Source organism: Microtus pennsylvanicus, chromosome 3 (assembly GCF_037038515.1).
Source record: "Microtus pennsylvanicus isolate mMicPen1 chromosome 3, mMicPen1.hap1, whole genome shotgun sequence".
NCBI lineage: Eukaryota > Metazoa > Chordata > Mammalia > Rodentia > Cricetidae > Microtus > Microtus pennsylvanicus.
Window position 1 is genome coordinate 3130182 of NC_134581.1, and position 19385 is coordinate 3149566.

Consider the following 19385-nt stretch of genomic DNA (forward strand, 5'->3'; position numbering starts at 1 on the left):
GATGTCATCCTACTGCCAGTAACTCTTTCTTCCTGATCAGTTAGGACACCTTCTCCACCAGTGATGCTGGAAATGGATCCCGGCACGGTGGCTTAGCAGTTAACAGCACTGACTGCTTTTCCAGAGGACCCAGGTTCAATTCCCAGCACCCACATGGTGGCTCACACTTGTTTGTACTGTAATTTCAGGGGATCTGATGCCCTCTTCTGGGTACCTTCACTCATGTGTGCATACACACACATACACACACACACACACACACACACACACACACACACACACTGGTGGTTTGAAAGAAAATGGCTCCCAAAGGAAGTGGCCTTGTTGGAGAAACTGTGTCCTGTGGAGGAGGCACCTTTGAGGTCTCCTATATGCTCAAGATCCTGCCCAGTGTCACAGACCACTTCCTGTTGCCTGTGAGTCAAGATGTAAGGACTCTTAGCACCCGCTCCTGCACCATGTGTGCCTGCACCCCACCGTGCTGCACCATGCTGATAATGGACTGGACCTCTGAAAATGTAAGCCAGCCCAATTAAATGTTTTTTTTTTTATAAGACAAGAATTGCTGTGGTCGTGGTGTCTCTTTACAGCAACAGAAACCTTAACACACACACACTCACACACGTTTTGGACATTGACCTCTTTTCTCCATCCTTGGCAGTCGTGGTGCACGCCCTTAATCCCAGCCCTTGGAAGTCAAGGGCAGGCAGATTTCTGTGCGTTCAAGGCCAACCTGGTCTATAGAGAAAATTCCAGGACAGCTAAGGCTACTGAGAAACCCAGTCTTGAAAAAAAAAAAAATACTGCTTCCTCTTTTTCCCATCCTATTTGTTTTTCTTTCTGCTTTCTTTTTTCAAGTTGTATTTTATAATCTGTTTACTTATACTTTTAAATTAGTTTTCTAAAGAAATATGCAGTAATGGCCAATTTGAACAATACAGATAAATTCCTAAGAACATTACTATATCATAACTATAAACTCTCTTTAATTTCTAAGTTAGAGGTCAATTGATAGTGGCTATGCAGATTGTTACACTCTGTCCCCAGAGGCTACAAGTGTGTTATATTAACAGTGTGTGACTTGCTGGGGATGTGGCCCAGCTGGTAGAGTTCTTGCCTAGGATGCACGAAAAGCCCTGGGTGTGATTCCCAGCCCCTCATAGAATCAGATACGGTGCCACACACCCTAAAACCCCTGGGTGGTGGAGGCAGGAGGATCATTTGCCTCTGCCCCTCTGTGCTTTCTCACCTTCTTGCCTTCCCTGATGTGCTCCACAGGCGACATTATCAATGCTCTGGTCAATGTGTCTGGCCGAAAGCACCCATCAACGGTCCAGGGGAAGCAGCTGAAGATGTGTCTTCCCATGATGCCCGTGGTGCTCCATCTGGTCATGTCTCAGGTACCCCACCCCATCCCCCGGAGGGCGCCATCTCTCCTGAGACGACTCTTCTGACTGTCCATCTTTGCTTGTGGCTGTCAGGATCTCATCCAGGGACCTCTCGCCCCACAGGTGTTCCGGCCTCAGGTCGTGACAGAAGAATTTCTCTTCAGCTATGGGACGATTCTTGTGAGTAGTGGGACTCCTATCAGGCTAGCGGTGCTGCTTTGACTGCTGGCTGTGGGTGGGCTGTGAGAAGGCAGGAATTAAAAGTCTAAATGGCATTTGTTTGTAGGGAAGTGACCTTTTTATATTTTTATCTGTTGACTGTAATAAAATTTGACATTTGGGGAAAATACATTCTCTCCTGAGAATGTATTTTGTTCAGAGACAGCCCCTAATAGGGTAAAGAAAGGCACGCGATAGACATCAAGTTAAGGATTTGAAAGGACATGGGTGATGGTAGGGGCTGAGAACGCTGTGGTGCTAACTTCGGCTCTCTCTGGACGTTCAGGAATTAAATGTTTGTGCCCCTTTCAGGAAGGGAGCGCCACATGGGCTCAGAGACAAGGCTGGAGGCCCTCCTGGGGAAGGGCCTCCTCTCTCCTCAGGAACAGTCTGCTCTTTTTTGGTCTTCGCTAGGGTTGCCTCCATACAGGTGTTTGTGGGAAACAACCTGCCTGGTTTATTATGAAAAAAGCTTTTCCATTTCTCTGTCTTTAGTTCTCAGGAGGGAGTTTAAACAAACAGAATGGCAAATGTTGTATTCTGGGCTGGAACAGAAGCAGTGGGTGGGACCCCTGATGGCTGTCGACCTACTGTGCGCTGCTTTGATGGCTGCCAACCTACTGCACGCTGTTTCAATGGGTGCTGACATACCGTGTGCTGTTTTAATGGTTGTTGACCTACTGCGTGCTGCTTTGATGTGGACCTACTGTGTGCTGTTTTGATGGCTGTTGACCTACTGTGTGCTGTTTTTGATGGATGCTGATCTACTGTGTGCTGTTTTGATGGCTGTTGACCTACTGTGCACTATTTCCCGTGTTCTTTCCCAAGGTCTTTGGTTGATGAGCCCAGGGCAGGGACTTGTCTGTGCATGCTGGGTTTTCCAGTCCTGACCTTGCTGGACTGTAAAAGTGCAGAGATTGGCAGACATGCCCCACCCCGCCTGTGCCCAGCTTTCTGATGTGTGAATGCTGACTTGTTGATAGTGCTTGATTTGCGTTGTGGGGATGGTACCTGCCATGCTTTAAAACAAACCGCCAAAAGCTCTTGTAACCTACGGATGTTCTTGTGAGGAGTTTTTCTGACTCTGTTCTGACTGTAGAGGAGGTCTATAAGTACTGAGGTGGGCACGCTTGCCGTTGGTCTGGCGGCAAGCCCTTTACCCACTGCACCATCTCTGCAACCCTGACAGGGCTGTTTTCTGTCATTACTCTTCAGCTGCTGGCCTGGCCCTGGGGTCTGTGGCGTTCTCTGCTCCACTGTTGAGCCTCTATTTCGCTGTCCATGCTCTCTGCGGTCATCTGGAGATGCTCTGGGTCCTGGGCTGTGGTCACTGCAGCTCTGGAGATGCTCTGGGTCCCAGGCTGTGGTCACTGCAGCTCTGGAGATGCTCTGGGTCCCAAGCTGTGGTCACTGCAGCTCTGGAGATGCTCTGGGTCCCAAGCTGTGGTCACTGCAGCTCTGGAGATGCTCTGGGTCCTGGGCTGTGGTCACTGCAGCTCTGGAGATGCTCTGGGTCCCAGGCTGTGGTCACTGCAGCTCTGGAGATGCTCTGGGTCCCAAGCTGTGGTCACTGCAGCTCTGGAGATGCTCTGGGTCCCGGGCTGTGGTCACTGCAGCTCTCTGTGTCACTGTTTCTTGCTCTCCTGGGGGCTGTGGCCCTGACCAAGCAGCTTAAGGAAGATTTTATTTTGACTCAAAGTTGGAGGGTTATTTCACCATCTGGATAACTATTATTGACATGAATAAAGAAAAGTCAGCTGTAAACCCCAAGGATGTGTGCGATAGTGAGTGGTGGCTCCAGTCTCAGTCCGCACTGTCCCAGGTTTGCTGGTGTCTACCCTGAAAGCTGCTGTTGGGTGGCCAGCCTTCCTGTGCAGTCTCCAGAACCATTGTCCAGAGAGCAGCAATGTGCACACATGACCCTGTGCAGTCTCAAGAACCATTGTCCAGAGAGCATCAGCGTGCACACATGACCCTGTGCAGTCTCCAGAACCATTGTCCAGAGAGCAGCAATGTGCACACATGACCCTGTGCAGGCTTCAGGACCATTGTCCAGAGAGCATCAGCGTGCACACATGACCCTGTGCAGTCTCCAGAACCATTGTCCAGAGAGCAGCAATGTGCACACATGACCCTGTGCAGTCTCCAGAACCATTGTCCAGAGAGCAGCAATGTGCACACATGACCCTGTGCAGTCTCCAGAACCATTGTCCAGAGAGCAGCAATGTGCACACATGACCCTGTGCAGGCTTCAGGACCATTGTCCAGAGAGCATCAGTGTGCACACATGACCCTGTGCAGGCTTCAGGACCATTGTCCAGAGAGCATCAGTGTGCACACATGACCCTGTGCAGTCTCCAGAACCATTGTCCAGAGAGCATCAGCGTGCACACATGACCCTGTGCAGGCTTCAGGACCATTGTCCAGAGAGCATCAGTGTGCACACATGACCCTGTGCAGTCTCCAGAACCATTGTCCAGAGAGCATCAGTGTGCACACATGACCCTGTGCAGGCTTCAGGACCATTGTCCAGAGAGCATCAGTGTGCACACATGACCCTGTGCAGTCTCCAGAACCATTGTCCAGAGAGCATCAGTGTGCACACATGACCCTGTGCAGGCTTCAGGACCATTGTCCAGAGAGCATCAGTGTGCACACATGACCCTGTGCAGGCTTCAGGACCATTGTCCAGAGAGCGCAGTGTGCACACATGACCCTGTGCAGTCTCCAGAACCATTGTCCAGAGAGCATCAGTGTGTGCACACATGACCCTGTGCAGTCTCCAGAACCATTGTCCAGAGAGCAGCAATGTGCACACATGACTCTGTGCAGTCTCCAGAACCATTGTCCAGAGAGCATCAGTGTGCACACATGACCCTGTGCAGGCTCCAGGACCATTGTCCAGAGAGCATCAATGTGCACACATGACCCTGTGCAGTCTCCAGAACCATTGTCCAGAGAGCATCAGTGCACACATGACCCTGTGCAGTCTCCAGAACCATTGTCCAGAGAGCAGCAATGTGCACACATGACCCTGTGCAGTCTCCAGAACCATTGTCCAGAGAGCAGCAATGTGCACACATGACCCTGTGCAGGCTTCAGGACCATTGTCCAGAGAGCATCAGTGTGCACACATGACCCTGTGCAGTCTCCAGAACCATTGTCCAGAGAGCATCAGTGCACACATGACCCTGTGCAGTCTCCAGAACCATTGTCCAGAGAGCAGCAATGTGCACACATGACCCTGTGCAGTCTCCAGAACCATTGTCCAGAGAGCAGCAATGTGCACACATGACCCTGTGCAGGCTTCAGGACCATTGTCCAGAGAGCATCAGTGTGCACACATGACCCTGTGCAGTCTCCAGAACCATTGTCCAGAGAGCATCAGTGTGCACACATGACCCTGTGCAGGCTTCAGGACCATTGTCCAGAGAGCATCAGTGTGCACATGACCCTGTGCAGTCTCCAGAACCATTGTCCAGAGAGCAGCAATGTGCACACATGACCCCGTGCAGGCTTCAGGACCATTGTCCAGAGAGCATCAGTGTGCACACATGACCCTGTGCAGGCTTCAGGACCATTGTCCAGAGAGCATCAGTGTGCACATGACCCTGTGCAGGCTTCAGGACCATTGTCCAGAGAGCATCAGTGTGCACACATGACCCTGTGCAGTCTCCAGAACCATTGTCCAGAGAGCATCAGTGTGCACACATGACCCTGTGCAGTCTCCAGAACCATTGTCCAGAGAGCATCAGTGTGTGCACACATGACCCTGTGCAGGCTTCAGGACCATTGTCCAGAGAGCATCAGTGTGCACACATGACCCTGTGCAGGCTTCAGGACCATTGTCCAGAGAGCATCAGTGTGCACACATGACCCTGTGCAGGCTTCAGGACCATTGTCCAGAGAGCATCAGTGAGCACATGACCTTGTGCAGGCTTCAGGACCATTGTCCAGAGAGCATCAGTGTGCACACATGACCCTGTGCTGTCTCCAGAACCATTGTCCAGAGAGCAGCAATGTGCACACATGACCCTGTGCAGGCTTCAGGACCATTGTCCAGAGAGCATCAGTGTGTGCACACATGACCCTGTGCAGTCTCCAGAACCATTGTCCAGAGAGCATCAGTGTGCACACATGACCCTGTGCAGGCTTCAGGACCATTGTCCAGAGAGCATCAGTGTGCACACATGACCCTGTGCAGGCTTCAGGACCATTGTCCAGAGAGCGCAGTGTGCACACATGACCCTGTGCAGTCTCCAGAACCATTGTCCAGAGAGCATCAGTGTGCACACATGACCCTGTGCAGGCTCCAGGACCATTGTCCAGAGAGCATCAGTGTGCACACATGACCCTGTGCAGTCTCCAGAACCATTGTCCAGAGAGCATCAGTGTGTGCACACATGACCCTGTGCAGGCTTCAGGACCATTGTCCAGAGAGCATCAGTGTGCACACACGACCCTGTGCAGTCTCCAGAACCATTGTCCAGAGAGCATCAGCGTGCACACATGACCCCGTGCAGGCTTCAGGACCATTGTCCAGAGAGCATCAGTGTGTGCACACATGACCCTGTGCAGTCTCCAGAACCATTGTCCAGAGAGCATCAGTGTGCACACACGACCCTGTGCAGTCTCCAGAACCATTGTCCAGAGAGCATCAGCGTGCACACATGACCCTGTGCAGGCTTCAGGACCATTGTCCAGAGAGCATCAGTGTGCACACATGACCCTGTGCAGTCTCCAGAACCATTGTCCAGAGAGCATCAGTGTGTGCACACATGACCCTGTGCAGTCTCCAGAACCATTGTCCAGAGAGCATCAGTGTGCACACATGACCCTGTGCAGGCTTCAGGACCATTGTCCAGAGAGCATCAGTGTGCACACATGACCCTGTGCAGGCTTCAGGACCATTGTCCAGAGAGCGCAGTGTGCACACATGACCCTGTGCAGTCTCCAGAACCATTGTCCAGAGAGCATCAGTGCACACATGACCCTGTGCAGGCTTCAGGACCATTGTCCAGAGAGCAGCAATGTGCACACATGACCCTGTGCAGTCTCCAGAACCATTGTCCAGAGAGCAGCAATGTGCACACATGACCCTGTGCAGTCTCCAGAACCATTGTCCAGAGAGCAGCAATGTGCACACATGACCCTGTGCAGTCTCCAGAACCATTGTCCAGAGAGCATCAGTGTGCACATGACCCTGTGCAGTCTCCAGAACCATTGTCCAGAGAGCAGCAATGTGCACACATGACCCCGTGCAGGCTTCAGGACCATTGTCCAGAGAGCATCAGTGTGCACACATGACCCTGTGCAGGCTTCAGGACCATTGTCCAGAGAGCACCAACGCGCACACGTGACCCCATGCTTGTCATACTCAGCACAGATAGTTGACTTTTTTTTTTTTTAAAGTTAAAGATGTTCTAAAAAATTCTGATGTAAAGCAGCTTATTTTGGTTGTCACTCTATGGATCTCGAAGGTGGGTCACACTGCATGTGCCTGCCCAGTCTCTTTCTCATAAAAGAATTTTATATTGACGGGGTTGTGGGCCACGTGTGCAGACGGCTTGCAGGGGTCCCTGCTCAGGATGTCTTGCTTGGGGACAAGCTCCTTGACCTGCTGAGCCTTCTCACCTCAGTGTCTCCTCTTTAAAAAAGAATAGACATTTCTTTCTGAAAGTTTACTTTGCCATCAAATTAATATTCATTGAAATATTGTGTCTCATTTTGGAAATTTGTGAAATGATTTCAACCAAGTTGTTATAAAAAGTTTTTGTCATGTCCTGTGCAGTGACCTTTAGGCATCGTTCCTTGTTTATAAGAAGTGAGGTTGGAATCTTTGCCTTTTAAAGAACTTTGGTTTCCTGGATTCTTGGGTTCTGTTTATAGCAAACCCCTTCACCTTTCTGTTTCTGCCCCCCCCCCCCCACTAAGACAAAAGAGAGGAGCGGGAGCAGCACAGGTTTCCTTTCGTGGCCAGCTGTTGTCTCATTGGTACGGAATGTATAGTTTGATATAATTTTAGTAAAAGATAAATCGTGGGTGCTGACGAGATGGCCCAGTGGTTAGGGCCGCTGCTTCTTTCCTAGAGGAGCTGGGGTTCAAGGTCTCAGTGCCCGTGTGCAGCTCACAGGCTCTGTGACTCCAGCCTCTGGATCCCATTCCTCATCTCACCTGTGGGTCTCAGGTGCACATGTGGCGCACAGAAATTCATGCAGGCAAAACACCTTCCACATAAAAATAAAAGTTAAAGATCTAGCTGAAAGATTTCATCAGAATGTTCAGAGATGCATGTGTAGGAGTATTGAAACGTATCCAGGAAGTGGTAGTTTCCAGGTGGTGGTTCCCTTCCGGGGGTGGGGAGGTCATGTGAGGAACTGAACGTTGGGGCTCCGTCAACTCCCCTAGTAGGCGGAGAGGGTCCTTGTTCTCAATAGCTCTGTGCACACTGTCTGCTGTGCAGTGCACACGTCTATATTACCTGTTTATTTAGCTATTGTTTCTTAGTTCATTTGGGGACAGAGTCTTGCTATGTACCCAGGTCAGCCTTGAATTCACTAAACTGTCCAGGCAGACCTTGGACTCACATTGATCCTCCTGCCTCAGCCTCTTGATTGCAGGGATCACAGGCATGGGCCACCACATTTGGTAAAACCGTGTCACAGTAAACAAAGCGTATAGCTAGTTACGTTTTAGTCTTATGGGCATCGTATATTTTATTCGCTATTTATTTTACTTTTGGATGGGTTGAACTCAGGGCCCTGCATATGTTAGACAGCACTCAATCACCAAGCTATAACCCAGTCCTCTGTTTGGGATATACAAAACCTTGTATTTGACCATGTTTTTGTGTGCTAAAGACATGAACAGTGGTGTGTGACTGCATGCAAAGAACACAGGGGTTCGCCCGTCCCAGTGTGACTGAGGTCATCTCCCTGAGCTCAGTCAGGGAACTGCTGTCCTGTTCAGATCTTTCAGCACAGACTGGAAAGGGGAAGCATTGGGTTCACAGCCCCACTGCTATCTTTCCTCTCACGCGGTGCTGTGATGTAGCAACAGTGCATGGGACTGGAGGAACTGAACACAGTGGTGATCCTAAAGTCAGACACCAGACAGTGTTGAAACTTGCGAGGCCTTGGCCTCTGCTGCACCTTCACCTTGACACCCCGTGCAGCACCAGGACCCTCTTGTGGGGTGACTGCTGTCACCACGGTAGACTTCGTTCATTGTTGATGAGGCCTTGGCGCTGTTGATAAGGCTGGCCTTGAACTTGCTATGTGTCCCTGTGTAGCCACTGTGTAGCCTAAAGCTCAAGGCTACCCTTGCCTCAGCCTCCCAAGAGGTGAGATGGCAGATGCCACCAGTGGCCATTCTCACTTTTGTAAGTTTTTTGTTACCACTGAATTATTACGACACTAAATCTCATTTGTATATTTAAAAATCATGGTCTTAATATATGCATAATAAAATTTTCAAGAATTACTTTTAGGGGGCTGGAGAGAGATGACTCGGTAGTTAAGGGCACTGGTTGTTCTTGCAGAAGACGTGGGTCTAGTTTCTAGCACCCTGCGGTGGCTTCCAACTGTCTTTAACTCTAGTTCCAGGTGATCTAATCCCTGAGTCCCTAATCCCTGAACCCATCCATGTCCTCCATGGATATGGTCCACATATTTATGAGCAAAGCACTTACACACATAAAATCTTAAAATATTTCTTTTAAATTAAGTGTAAGTGTGTATCCATGTGTGGGGTGTGTACACATTGACTTCAGGTACCTGTGCAGTCTGGATGGGCAAAGGTGTCGGATCTCCTGGAGCTGGAGTTAAGTTGTGAGCCGTCCAGTTTGGATGCTAGGAATTGAACTCTTAACCACTGAGCCACCTTTCCATATATGTGAATAGTATATGCATATACTGTGTACAGTATTATATAAGCACATTCAAACTGATTGCAGTGTTTGTAATATATCCCCATGAGTTTAGGAATCAGACATGTGGTTTCAGGCAAACTGTTACCTGCCCAGATTTCATTTCAGAGGTATTTTGACCCCCGTTTATCAGACACTTCTTCTTTTTCAGAGTCACATTAAGTCGGTTGACTCGGGAGAAACCAACATAGATGGAGCCATAGGTGAGCAGCTGTGTTTGTTGCGTGTGAGCCATGAAGAGCATGCACGCGTGGACGCCCGTGTAACGATCTCTCTGTGATCCTAGGGATGGTGGCTTCGGAGGAGTTCATCAATATCACATTGTCCACCTTTGAAGCAGTGATACAGTACCCTGTTCTGCTGGCCAACTACCGCTCTACGGTCAGTTTCTAGAAAGCCCTTGGCCTTTGCTTGATAATCCTTGTGTGTACGCATGCCAGGTTGACCGGTGTCCATGTCTCGAGAAACTTCAAAAAAGCAGGGGGAGCTGGGGAAAGCTGCTTTCAGTTTTGTTGGTTGGGGAGGGGTAAATTTCTCTGACTGTTCCTTGACCCTCCCACACCCTTTTCCTTGAGGCCAGAAGCACATTCCTGTGGGGGAGACTTTGCAGACACTGGGGATGTGCCCTCCTCTGTAGTGCTGGGGTTTCAGGCTCTCCTGGCTCCTGCTGTGGCCCAGCCCCCTGCTGTGGCCCAGCCCCTGCTGTGGCCCAGCCCCTGCTGTGCCCCAGCCCCTGCTGTGCCCCAGCCCCTGCTGTGCCCCAGCCCCTGCAGAAGAAGCCAATGATTTGGGTTGTTTTTTCTGTAGTAGGAAGACATCTTGTAGACATTTTCCTACAGAGTAAACATTCTCTCTACATCTCCATTGCTGCTACAGTTCCCTGATCCCTGCAGACGGTTTCCACTTGGTGATGTTTGTTTCCAGTTGTTCCATGCGGTTGCTAATGCCAGCATCAGAAGATGGCCTTTCTCTCTGGTGTTGGCCACATTGTGCTCCTGGCTCAGCTGTCCTGTGTCTCAGAAACTGCCTTGTTGGCACTGTGCTTGTCCTTTCCTCTCAAAGCCTTCTGTATGCAGGCCTCCCTCCTCAGATGCCTGGTGTTAGCCTCTGTGAGGAGCCTGCTGACTTCCACTGAGACCCTGTCAAACCACTGGCTTCTCTGCAGACATGCTTCTCTGTGTTCTGGGAGCGATGTGTGGCCAAGGCTTGGTGGAAGAGCTGTCGTTCACTACCCTAGAGTCAGATCTCTGCCTTGGCACAGGTCCATGCTGGGCCTGCAGGAACTAGTGGTCCCTGGGAATTGTGTGCTTGTTTGTGTGTGAGCCCCCGTCCCAGCCCATCACTTCCCATTGCAGACTCCCATCCAGCAGTAGCTCTAAAAGCTCCCCACTGCCATTTCAAGCTTTAGTGTTAGGATTCGGGTTTTCTTATCTCACCACAGTTTTCATGATAGAGTTGGTCCACATTCCCTATGTACACCTAACATAACAGGAAAGAACCGGTCATGGTGCTTTACCAGTGAGTCCCAGGCCTTTGATTGAGATGTCACTTATGGATCCTGTTGCCTAATGAACAATAACCCCATGGCTGATTTGTTCAGATCCAGTGTTTATTAATATCTGTATTGCATTTAAATAGAAATTTAATTAGTGTGTTTTCTAATCATGAAACACGAGTGTGTTAATTATTGCCACTACAGCATCAATTATGATAGAAAAGGTGTCATAAGTTACCACTTTACAAAAAATGCACTCTAAAGCCGCAGCTCCTGGGAAATCTTGTAATTATCTCCTCTTGGGCATGACTGGAATGTGTGAGGAAAAGACCCACGCCCCAGGGAGCCTCTGATAGTTTTAGATTTCAGCACACCATGTTCAAGGCTCCTGATCGATACCTGCTCACACAGCTAGCTGTGTTTAACTCTTGCTGAGCCCAGAGCCAGCCCTGCTGCTTCTTTGGGGTGTCTAAGCCATTGAGCTCCAGTGGGGTCACTAGGCTCAGCTCCAGCCAGGACAAACATCTTGTGGGTTACCTTACACTGAGTGGGGGCCTGACCAAGGAGGCGTCACTTAGAACAAGGCAACGCCAGATCCTCCATAATTGCCAGCTTGACACTGTGGAAGGCAAGGCTCTCCACAGGGAGCTGTCTAGATCAGGTTGCCCCATGGTAGATCAGGTTGCCCCATGGACTTGTCTGTAGGGATTGACTTGATAACGGTAACTGTTGGGGTAGGCAACCCACTGTGGTGGCACCATTCCCTGGGTCTGCATCCTGGCCTGCATAAAAGAGGAGAACATGAGTGTGAGCTAGCCCAAAACAGGATCGGGTGGCAGAGGGCAGTGGTCCTACTGGCCTCTTGTGTGAGTGTTTCTGCAAGCTTCCAGGAAGGGAAAACACTGGTTACTTTGAATCTGTCAAACGTGCAAAGCTGGGACAGCTTTGGGTTGGAACCTTGGTCTAGGAGGAAAAGTGTTCTCGCTTCTGACAGCGTCTGTCAGCAACCTGAGACAATTCGGAGTTTCTTTTATTTGTAGTAAAGTTTATTTTTTTCATTTATTTATTTATTTTTGTGAACCAGCTCTTTAAAAGCAGGGTGGAGAATGCAGTGAGCTGAGGCTTGCCACCTTCTGCACTGAGCCAGCCTGGGCTTGTGGCTGGACAATGCCTGCACGTGTGTGTGCGTGTGTGTATGTGTGTGTGTGTGTGCGTGTGTGTGTGTGCGTGTGCACGCGCACCAAGGTTTGCAGGATGCAGTGTGGATAGGGGACCCACAGGGTGTGGCAGCCCTAGGCAGTCTGCTGGTTTGTGCCTGGTTGTGGGAGAATGTGTTTCTTCAACTGAGTGTGCAAGGGGAGTTAAGTGTTGAACGGGATGGGAAGTGTCTGCTGGAGTCAGAGGGTGTGTATGGCTCTGCTTGGTCTGGGTTAGAGTTGAGCAGGCTCCTCTCCCTTGGGAGAGATAGGTCGGGTTCACTGGCCAGGGTGACCTTGCCAGGGAGTGGACTGACAGGGCTGAGCAGTGGGGAGTGAAGTGCCCACAGGGGCATTCTGAGGCACTTGAGGTGGCTGTTTCTGATACGTTATCACGGAGGTGTGAAATTGTGTTGTACGAGCTGGTTTTGTTCTCTTTCTAGGAAAGGCAAATTACAGGTGAGGCGTGCTGTGGTCAGAGATGTTGACCGATTTCTGTTGACCGAGGTGCCTGTCTCGCCTGGTCCTGCGGCTGTTCAGTCCCAAAGCAATACACCGAAGTCTACATTAATTTTAAACTGATTGTCCCAGTAGCTCAGGCTTCTTATTAATTCTTATATCAGCCCATAATTCTTGTCTGTGTTAGCCACGTGGCTTGGTACCTTTTTCAGCAAAGCAGTCACATCTTACATCCTCTGTGTCTGGCTTCTTCTCTGTCTGGGTGATGACTGCAGACTGAAACTTCCCTCTTCCCAGAATTCTCATTGCCCCACCTCTACTTCCTGCCTGGATACTGGCCAATCAGTGTTTATTAAAAATAATAAAAGTGACAGGATAAGAGACCATTGTCCCACAGCACTTCCCCCACTCTTTAAAAAAAAAAAGAACTCTGAATCTAATCTCCTTTGTTTAGCTTTTCTCCTGACCATTATCCATAACAACTTGTAACCAACATTCTAAACAAAGGCAAACATCCATAATCCATTTTTTTGGGAATGTGGGTGTAGTTTTCCAGGCTACTTCCTGCTGGTTGGGAGTGCTGATAATCTTATGAGGATTTAGAAAATTTTGAATTATGGTCAAGTCCTAATTGGAATATTCTGTGAGTCTTGATCATCTCAGCCAGCAGTCTTGATGCTGTTCTGGATGCAGAACTCAGAGGAAACTGCAACAGAAATGTTCTGAAATGTTGATCATCTGGGCCATCTGCTCCTATTGGAGATTCTTCAGGGGATCTTCCTTGATCAAACCTCATTTTTCTTAGCCAAGAGTGAATCCACAGCCTCTCATTTCCTGTGGAAACAATGCAAAACTTCTTCTCAAAGTAACATACATTTTGACTTAAATTTTGAAGTCAAGGAATTTTCAAAATATATATGTTGGATTAATCAATTTATAATTAATTTATAATCAAATGTCTTTTGGCAGCTGCTGCTCCTTCCTCAGCCATCAAACAATTCAATGACAACACAGTAACATACAGTATCCAGACTCTCTGTGTAGTTTTCATCTTTACCAGGCTGTATTTTAAACTCTATTTTTTTTTTAATTTTTGGCTCTTTGAGACAGTGTTTCTCTGTGTGTCTTTGGTTATCCCGGAATTCACTCTGTAAACCAGGTTGTCCTTGAACTCACAGAGATCCCAAGCATTGGGATTAAAGGTGTGTCCCACCACATCCAACTACTCTGTTTCTTTTTTATTTGAAGGACTTTATCCTTTTTCTTTTCTATCTGAAGCCTACATATATTTTTAAACACATTGTAAACCATTTAGAAGTTGTCTTCATCCGAATCTATATTGTATATCTTTTCTGACTACATGAGCTTTTAATTTTCTAAGCAATATGGCTAGGATTAAAGCCATGGCTTTGACTGCTGGATCCAGCTCATTCTTTAGCTTTCTGAGAGTCTAGCCTCATGGCGGAGGTACCTGCTGGAGCCATGTTTATTGCCACAACTTTATGGCATTTCAAGGTCCCTACCACCATCAAGAAGCATGTGGTCAGCTTTTCATCAACACTATTTAAATGCTTTGTGGCAGAGCCTCTTAAAAGGGCTGCAAAGGTTTTGCAGCTAAAGCTGAGTCAGGAAGCCTCTCTTAATGAGATGTGCTTGTCTCTAGAAAACAGAGCCCACCTGAGAAAACACTGCTACCAAAAAGCCCTGCTTAACTCTGGGGTTTTTTTGGGAGGGGGTTCTTTTTTTCTTATTTGTTTTGTTTTGGTCTAAGCTTGCAGGATTTAGTCAGCCCCACGTAGGCACACCATTTGAAGAAGGACACTTAAAAGAAATCCCACACTAGCTCAGAATTGAGAATAATAGAAGGTTTTTTATTTAGGGATAGACTCATAGATCACAGTCCTCTGCTCAAATGGGGAACAGCAACTGAATCCTGCAGCCAGAAGAGAGGCGAGACTTGTGCTTTACGTCAGCCTAGTAGAATAAGAGGCCACGCCCAAGTGGGCGGGTAACTTAAAGGCTACTGGAGGTAGGAATTCCTACAGCACAGAGAAACCCCTCAGGGGTGAGTGGTAGTTTAGCATTTGAACCACTCAGGTCTGAATGTCACCTCTTGGAGAAGTCTTTACGTCAATAATCCCTTGTTAGACCCTCCTGCTGGTGAAATCAGTCCTTTCCCCAAACGTGTGACTGAATTAGAAGTGCTACTCTTTGGTGCCCCACCCTCGTATCCCTGTGTAGGACAGGGCCAAGAGTCCAGCCAACCCTGCAGAGTGGTGTTCCTGGCACTGGGCATTGATACCAGTGTTGTTTCAGAGCGAGTTCTGCCTGCATTCAAGGGGATGTAATTAACCTCATGCTGTGGGAACCTTGGGTCGGCTGTGAGACCTGTAGATTGCATTTTCAGAGTGTTGCTTTAAGTACACAAGCTAAAGTGCATGCAGTTTTAAGGAAAACCATTCGTGCTGAAATATCAATTGGTAACACGTTTGAAAGGACACATTTGCTCTGGTGCTGGGCCCACGCTGTCGGCACCCGCTCTGGCCTCTGTGCCCTTGTACCCTCTGGAGCTCCTTCAGCCTCTGGGGAGTGGGGGAGGGGTGACAGCGTGAGCCCCAGGTCATGGGGACAGACTAGAAAGGCCAGCCTGACTTCTGAGTTTAGATTTCCACCTGTGTCTGGTTTCTTCCAGGTGGTATCTCTAGGTGACTGTTTTGATTCTGTCTTGGATATTTCCAGATGACACACTTGATCTTCCCATCTGCAAGCTCTGACTGTAGCTCTGTAACACTCGTAAACAGTGATAGAAGAAACATCAGGTGGCCAGGTTGTCACAGCCTCGAAGGACCTCAGGTCTGATTCACAGTGGCTGTTTATTTCTCAGGACCAGAGCCACGGCACAGAGCCTTCCCAGAAACCCTAGCTTACGACCCTTCATTGTTTATATTTGTGTGGGCGTGTACTGTAAATGATCACAGTTGGCACTGAGTAACTAATGTGTTTTGATAGGCGTGCTGATGAGACTGTGGGGTCATTGATATCATTTACTTTGTAATTGTGCAAACAGGGTAGCTGATGGTGTTGACACAGGAGTCACGTGTGTTTACGCTAGGATGTGTCAGCTGCACACATCTCTCAACCAATGTTGTCTAGAGACCATAATACTTGAGAAATACCTGCAAGATTGCTTGTTGAACCTTATTCACACATATATGGGTATGTGTGTGTGAAAATAATATATATTTTTTCTTATATATATACATATATATATGTATGTATCTTATAAAAACTCCAGGAACCAAAACCATTTCTTGTCTCTGTCCTGTGTGAGATTTCCCCATTCTGCGTTCACTCATGTGATCGGTCACAGAGGAGTGGAATTGTCGAGTCTTCGGGTGTGGGTGGTAGTGTAGGACTGACTTGCTAACTTCCCATGTGACATTCGCATTAATTGTTTATAGTTCTGCATCTTATCTTTGCGCAGACTTGCAGGCCCCAACTCTGCTTTGTTTGGGTTTAAAACCAGCTGGGTTAAAGTGTTATCTCTTTCAAATTCTAAGTATCTGACATCACTGGGGCTCAGTAATTTTGTGTGTCTGCTGCCTGTGTAGGCTTCTTCACTTTGGGGACTGTGCTCTTCATATCTGCTGCCTAGTTCTTGGCCTTCCTCCTCCACAGGGGTTTGTTTGAATGTATTTTATACAGCAGTGCACCCTCAGTTCCCAGGACTGCAGACAATCTCCAGCCAGGGCTCTTGCTACTCACATAGTTGAAGGGGAGTGTGATGCTCTATATATAACTTGACAGGACCCAGAATCACTGCAGATGGGCCTCTGGGTATCTGTGAGGGAATATCTAGATGAGGTTGGGCCTCTGGGTATCTGTGAGGGAATATCTAGATGAGGTTGGACCTCTGTGTATCTGCGAGGGAATATCTAGATGAGGTTAGACCTCTGGGTATCCGTGAGGGAATATCTAGATGAGGTTGGACCTCTGTGTATCTGTGAGGGAATATCTAGATGAGGTTGGACCTCTGAGTATCTGTGAGGGAATATCTAGATGAGGTTAGACCTCTGGGTATCTGTGAGGGAATATCTAGATGATGTTGGACCTCTGGGTATCTGTGAGGGAATATCTAGATGAGGTTAGACCTCTGGGTATCTGTGAGGGAATATCTAGATGAGGTTGGACCTCTGTGTATCTGTGAGGGAATATCTAGATGAGGTTGGACCTCTGGGTATCTGTGAGGGAATATCTAGATGAGGTTGGGCCTCTGTGTATCTGTGAGGGAATATCTAGATGAGGTTGGGCCTCTGGGTATCTGTGAGGGAATATCTAGATGATGTTGGACCTCTGGGTATCTGTGAGGGAATATCTAGATGAGGTTGGGCCTCTGGGTATCTGTGAGGGAATATCTAGATGAGGTAGAAGGACCTACTTGTGAACAGCACATTCCTCAGGCTGTGTCCTCAACTGAGCAAAAAAGAGAAAGCAAGCTGAGGACCAGCGTTCATCTGTTTCCTGACTGTGGGTCATGTGACCAGCAGCCTCCACTCCAGTTCCCCCGTGAGGGCCTGCACCCTTACACTGTTGGCCCAGATGACCTGCCTTTGGCCTTCCTCTCCCTCCTTTGACGGTGACACAGACGGGGGCTGGTGCCCAATAACCATTTTTTTGTACAGAGTTCTGAGCTACGGCTTCTGTCCTTTCTTCTAGGTCATTGATTACATTTTGCCACCCTTGGTCTCCTTGGTTCAAAGCCAGAATGGTGAGTGAGACTGGGGTCCTGAGAATCCAGGACACATTTCTTAGTTTTGCTTTTTAGAGATAACTGGGGGACCTGGGGTGGCCCGGTTCTCACCACCATCCCTGTGTATCACCACAATACGCACACATTCCATTCTCACGTTCTTGGCATTCTTTCCTTCATCTAGTGGAGTGGAGACTCTTCAGCTTGCGGCTGCTCTCTGAGACCACAGCCCTACTGGTGAGCCAGGAGCAGGAGGATGGCGATGACGAGGCCGGCTGTGATCCCGACAGCAATCTTCTGGCGCTCTTCAGGGACGAGCTGCTCCCCCAGTAAGTGCTGTTCCGTCCACTGCTCCCCAGTAAGTGCTGTTCTGTCCACTGCTCCCCAGTAAGTGCTGTTCCGTCCACTGCTCCCCAGTAAGTGCTCTTCAGGGACGAGCTGCTCCCCCAGTAAGTGCTGTTCCGTCCACTGCTCCCCAGTAAGTGCTGTTCCATCCACTGCTCCCCAGTAAGTGCTGTGCCGTCCACTGCTCCCCAGTAAGTCCTGTGCTGCCCACTCATGTGGGGACGCTTCTGTACAGCTGGCCTGACCATGGGGTGGGCTTGATGTCCCTGTGTCTTTGGACATATGCTCCTGGTCTCGTGCTGGAGAGATCTAGACACAGGCGTTGGCTGTCCCACTGTGGAGGACCTGGAAGAGTCCCAGCCCCACCCACCTCACAGCCTCTGCTGAGCATTGTTGGCTGGGTACAGTCTTCTGATGCCAACAGAAAGATGCTCCTAGCTGGGGATGGGTGAAGTGGTGTTATGATTCAAGAGCGTGGGATTAAGACTTCTGTCACCCCCAGAAATGAGAGTCACAGAGCCTTTCCTTTTCCCAGATGCTTTCCTCAGGGGGTCAGTAGCCGAGGTGGAGAATATGAGCATGGAGGGGCTTGTTCTTCCTTCTGCTACTGCATGGCTGGTACAGCAAGGTCATGGCCGCAGACTCCCAGGAGCTCCCAGTGGGGAGCCCTCCATGGAGTCTTGTGCTGCAGGGAACCCTCAGTTTGATTGAACAGAATAATTTTTGTTGTTTTTTTTCAAGAGGGCCCCTCTCTCTGTAACCCAAGCTTTCCTGGATCTTGCTGTGCAGCCCAGGCAGGCCTCGAGCTGATGCCGTCAGTGCTGACATTATAGGCCACACCCCTCACAGGGGTTAAAAACAAAGAACCACTTCTCCCCAGAAGATCATTGTACAGGGTTAAATGGAAGGGTTGTGTTTATGTGTGTGTGTGTGGGGGGGTAAGCACCTGTGTGTGCACGCGTGTAAGTACCTGTGTCTGTGGGCGAGCACCTGTGTGTGTGTGTATGTGTGTGGGTAAGCACCTGTGTGTGCACGCATGTGTGTATGTGTGTGTGTATGCGTGTGTGGGGAGGTGAGCATCTCTGTATGTGGGTGAGTGTCTCAGTGCTTGGGGGAGTGAGCACCTGTGTGTGTGTGTATGTGTGTGGGTAAGCACCTGTGTGTGCATGCGTGTGAGCACCTGTGTGTGTATGTGTGTGTGTATGCGTGTGTGGGGAGGTGAGCATCTCTGTATGTGGGTGAGTGTCTCAGTGCTTGGGGGAGTGAGCACCTGTGTGTGTGTGAGAGAGAGCACACCTGTGTGTGTAGAGATCAGAGGAATGGATTCTCTCCTCCCACCATGTGAGTTCAGCATGGAGCTTGAGTCAGCAGCTTGTCAGCAGCCGCCCCTACCCACGAGCCCTCTTGCTGAACTCACTGTTCAGCTTCGAGCACAACTGAAGTCTCATTCTGCTGATGGCTCCCATCTGAGGTCTCTGGGGGATTCTGCTTCAAGCCATGCAGAGCTGTCCCTCCTGTCTCATCACGTTACCACAGACATGTGGTATGGGGCAGACATGTGCTCTGTTAGAGCAGAAGCTCGGCTCATGTCTGTCCCATGACTCAC

General features: G+C 49.2%; 1 protein-coding gene across 1 annotated transcript in view; it reads left to right on the top strand.

Annotated features, from left to right (window-relative positions):
• The window catches only part of Ulk4 (unc-51 like kinase 4), a 315649-nt gene that overhangs the window by 107370 nt on the left and 188894 nt on the right, over positions 1-19385 (top strand). The window contains exons 24-29 of the mRNA XM_075964113.1: positions 1279-1400; positions 1512-1568; positions 9686-9737; positions 9821-9915; positions 17401-17452; positions 17619-17763. Of these exons, the coding sequence (XP_075820228.1) occupies positions 1279-1400; positions 1512-1568; positions 9686-9737; positions 9821-9915; positions 17401-17452; positions 17619-17763 (523 nt within the window). The remainder of the gene's footprint in view (positions 1-1278; positions 1401-1511; positions 1569-9685; positions 9738-9820; positions 9916-17400; positions 17453-17618; positions 17764-19385) is intronic.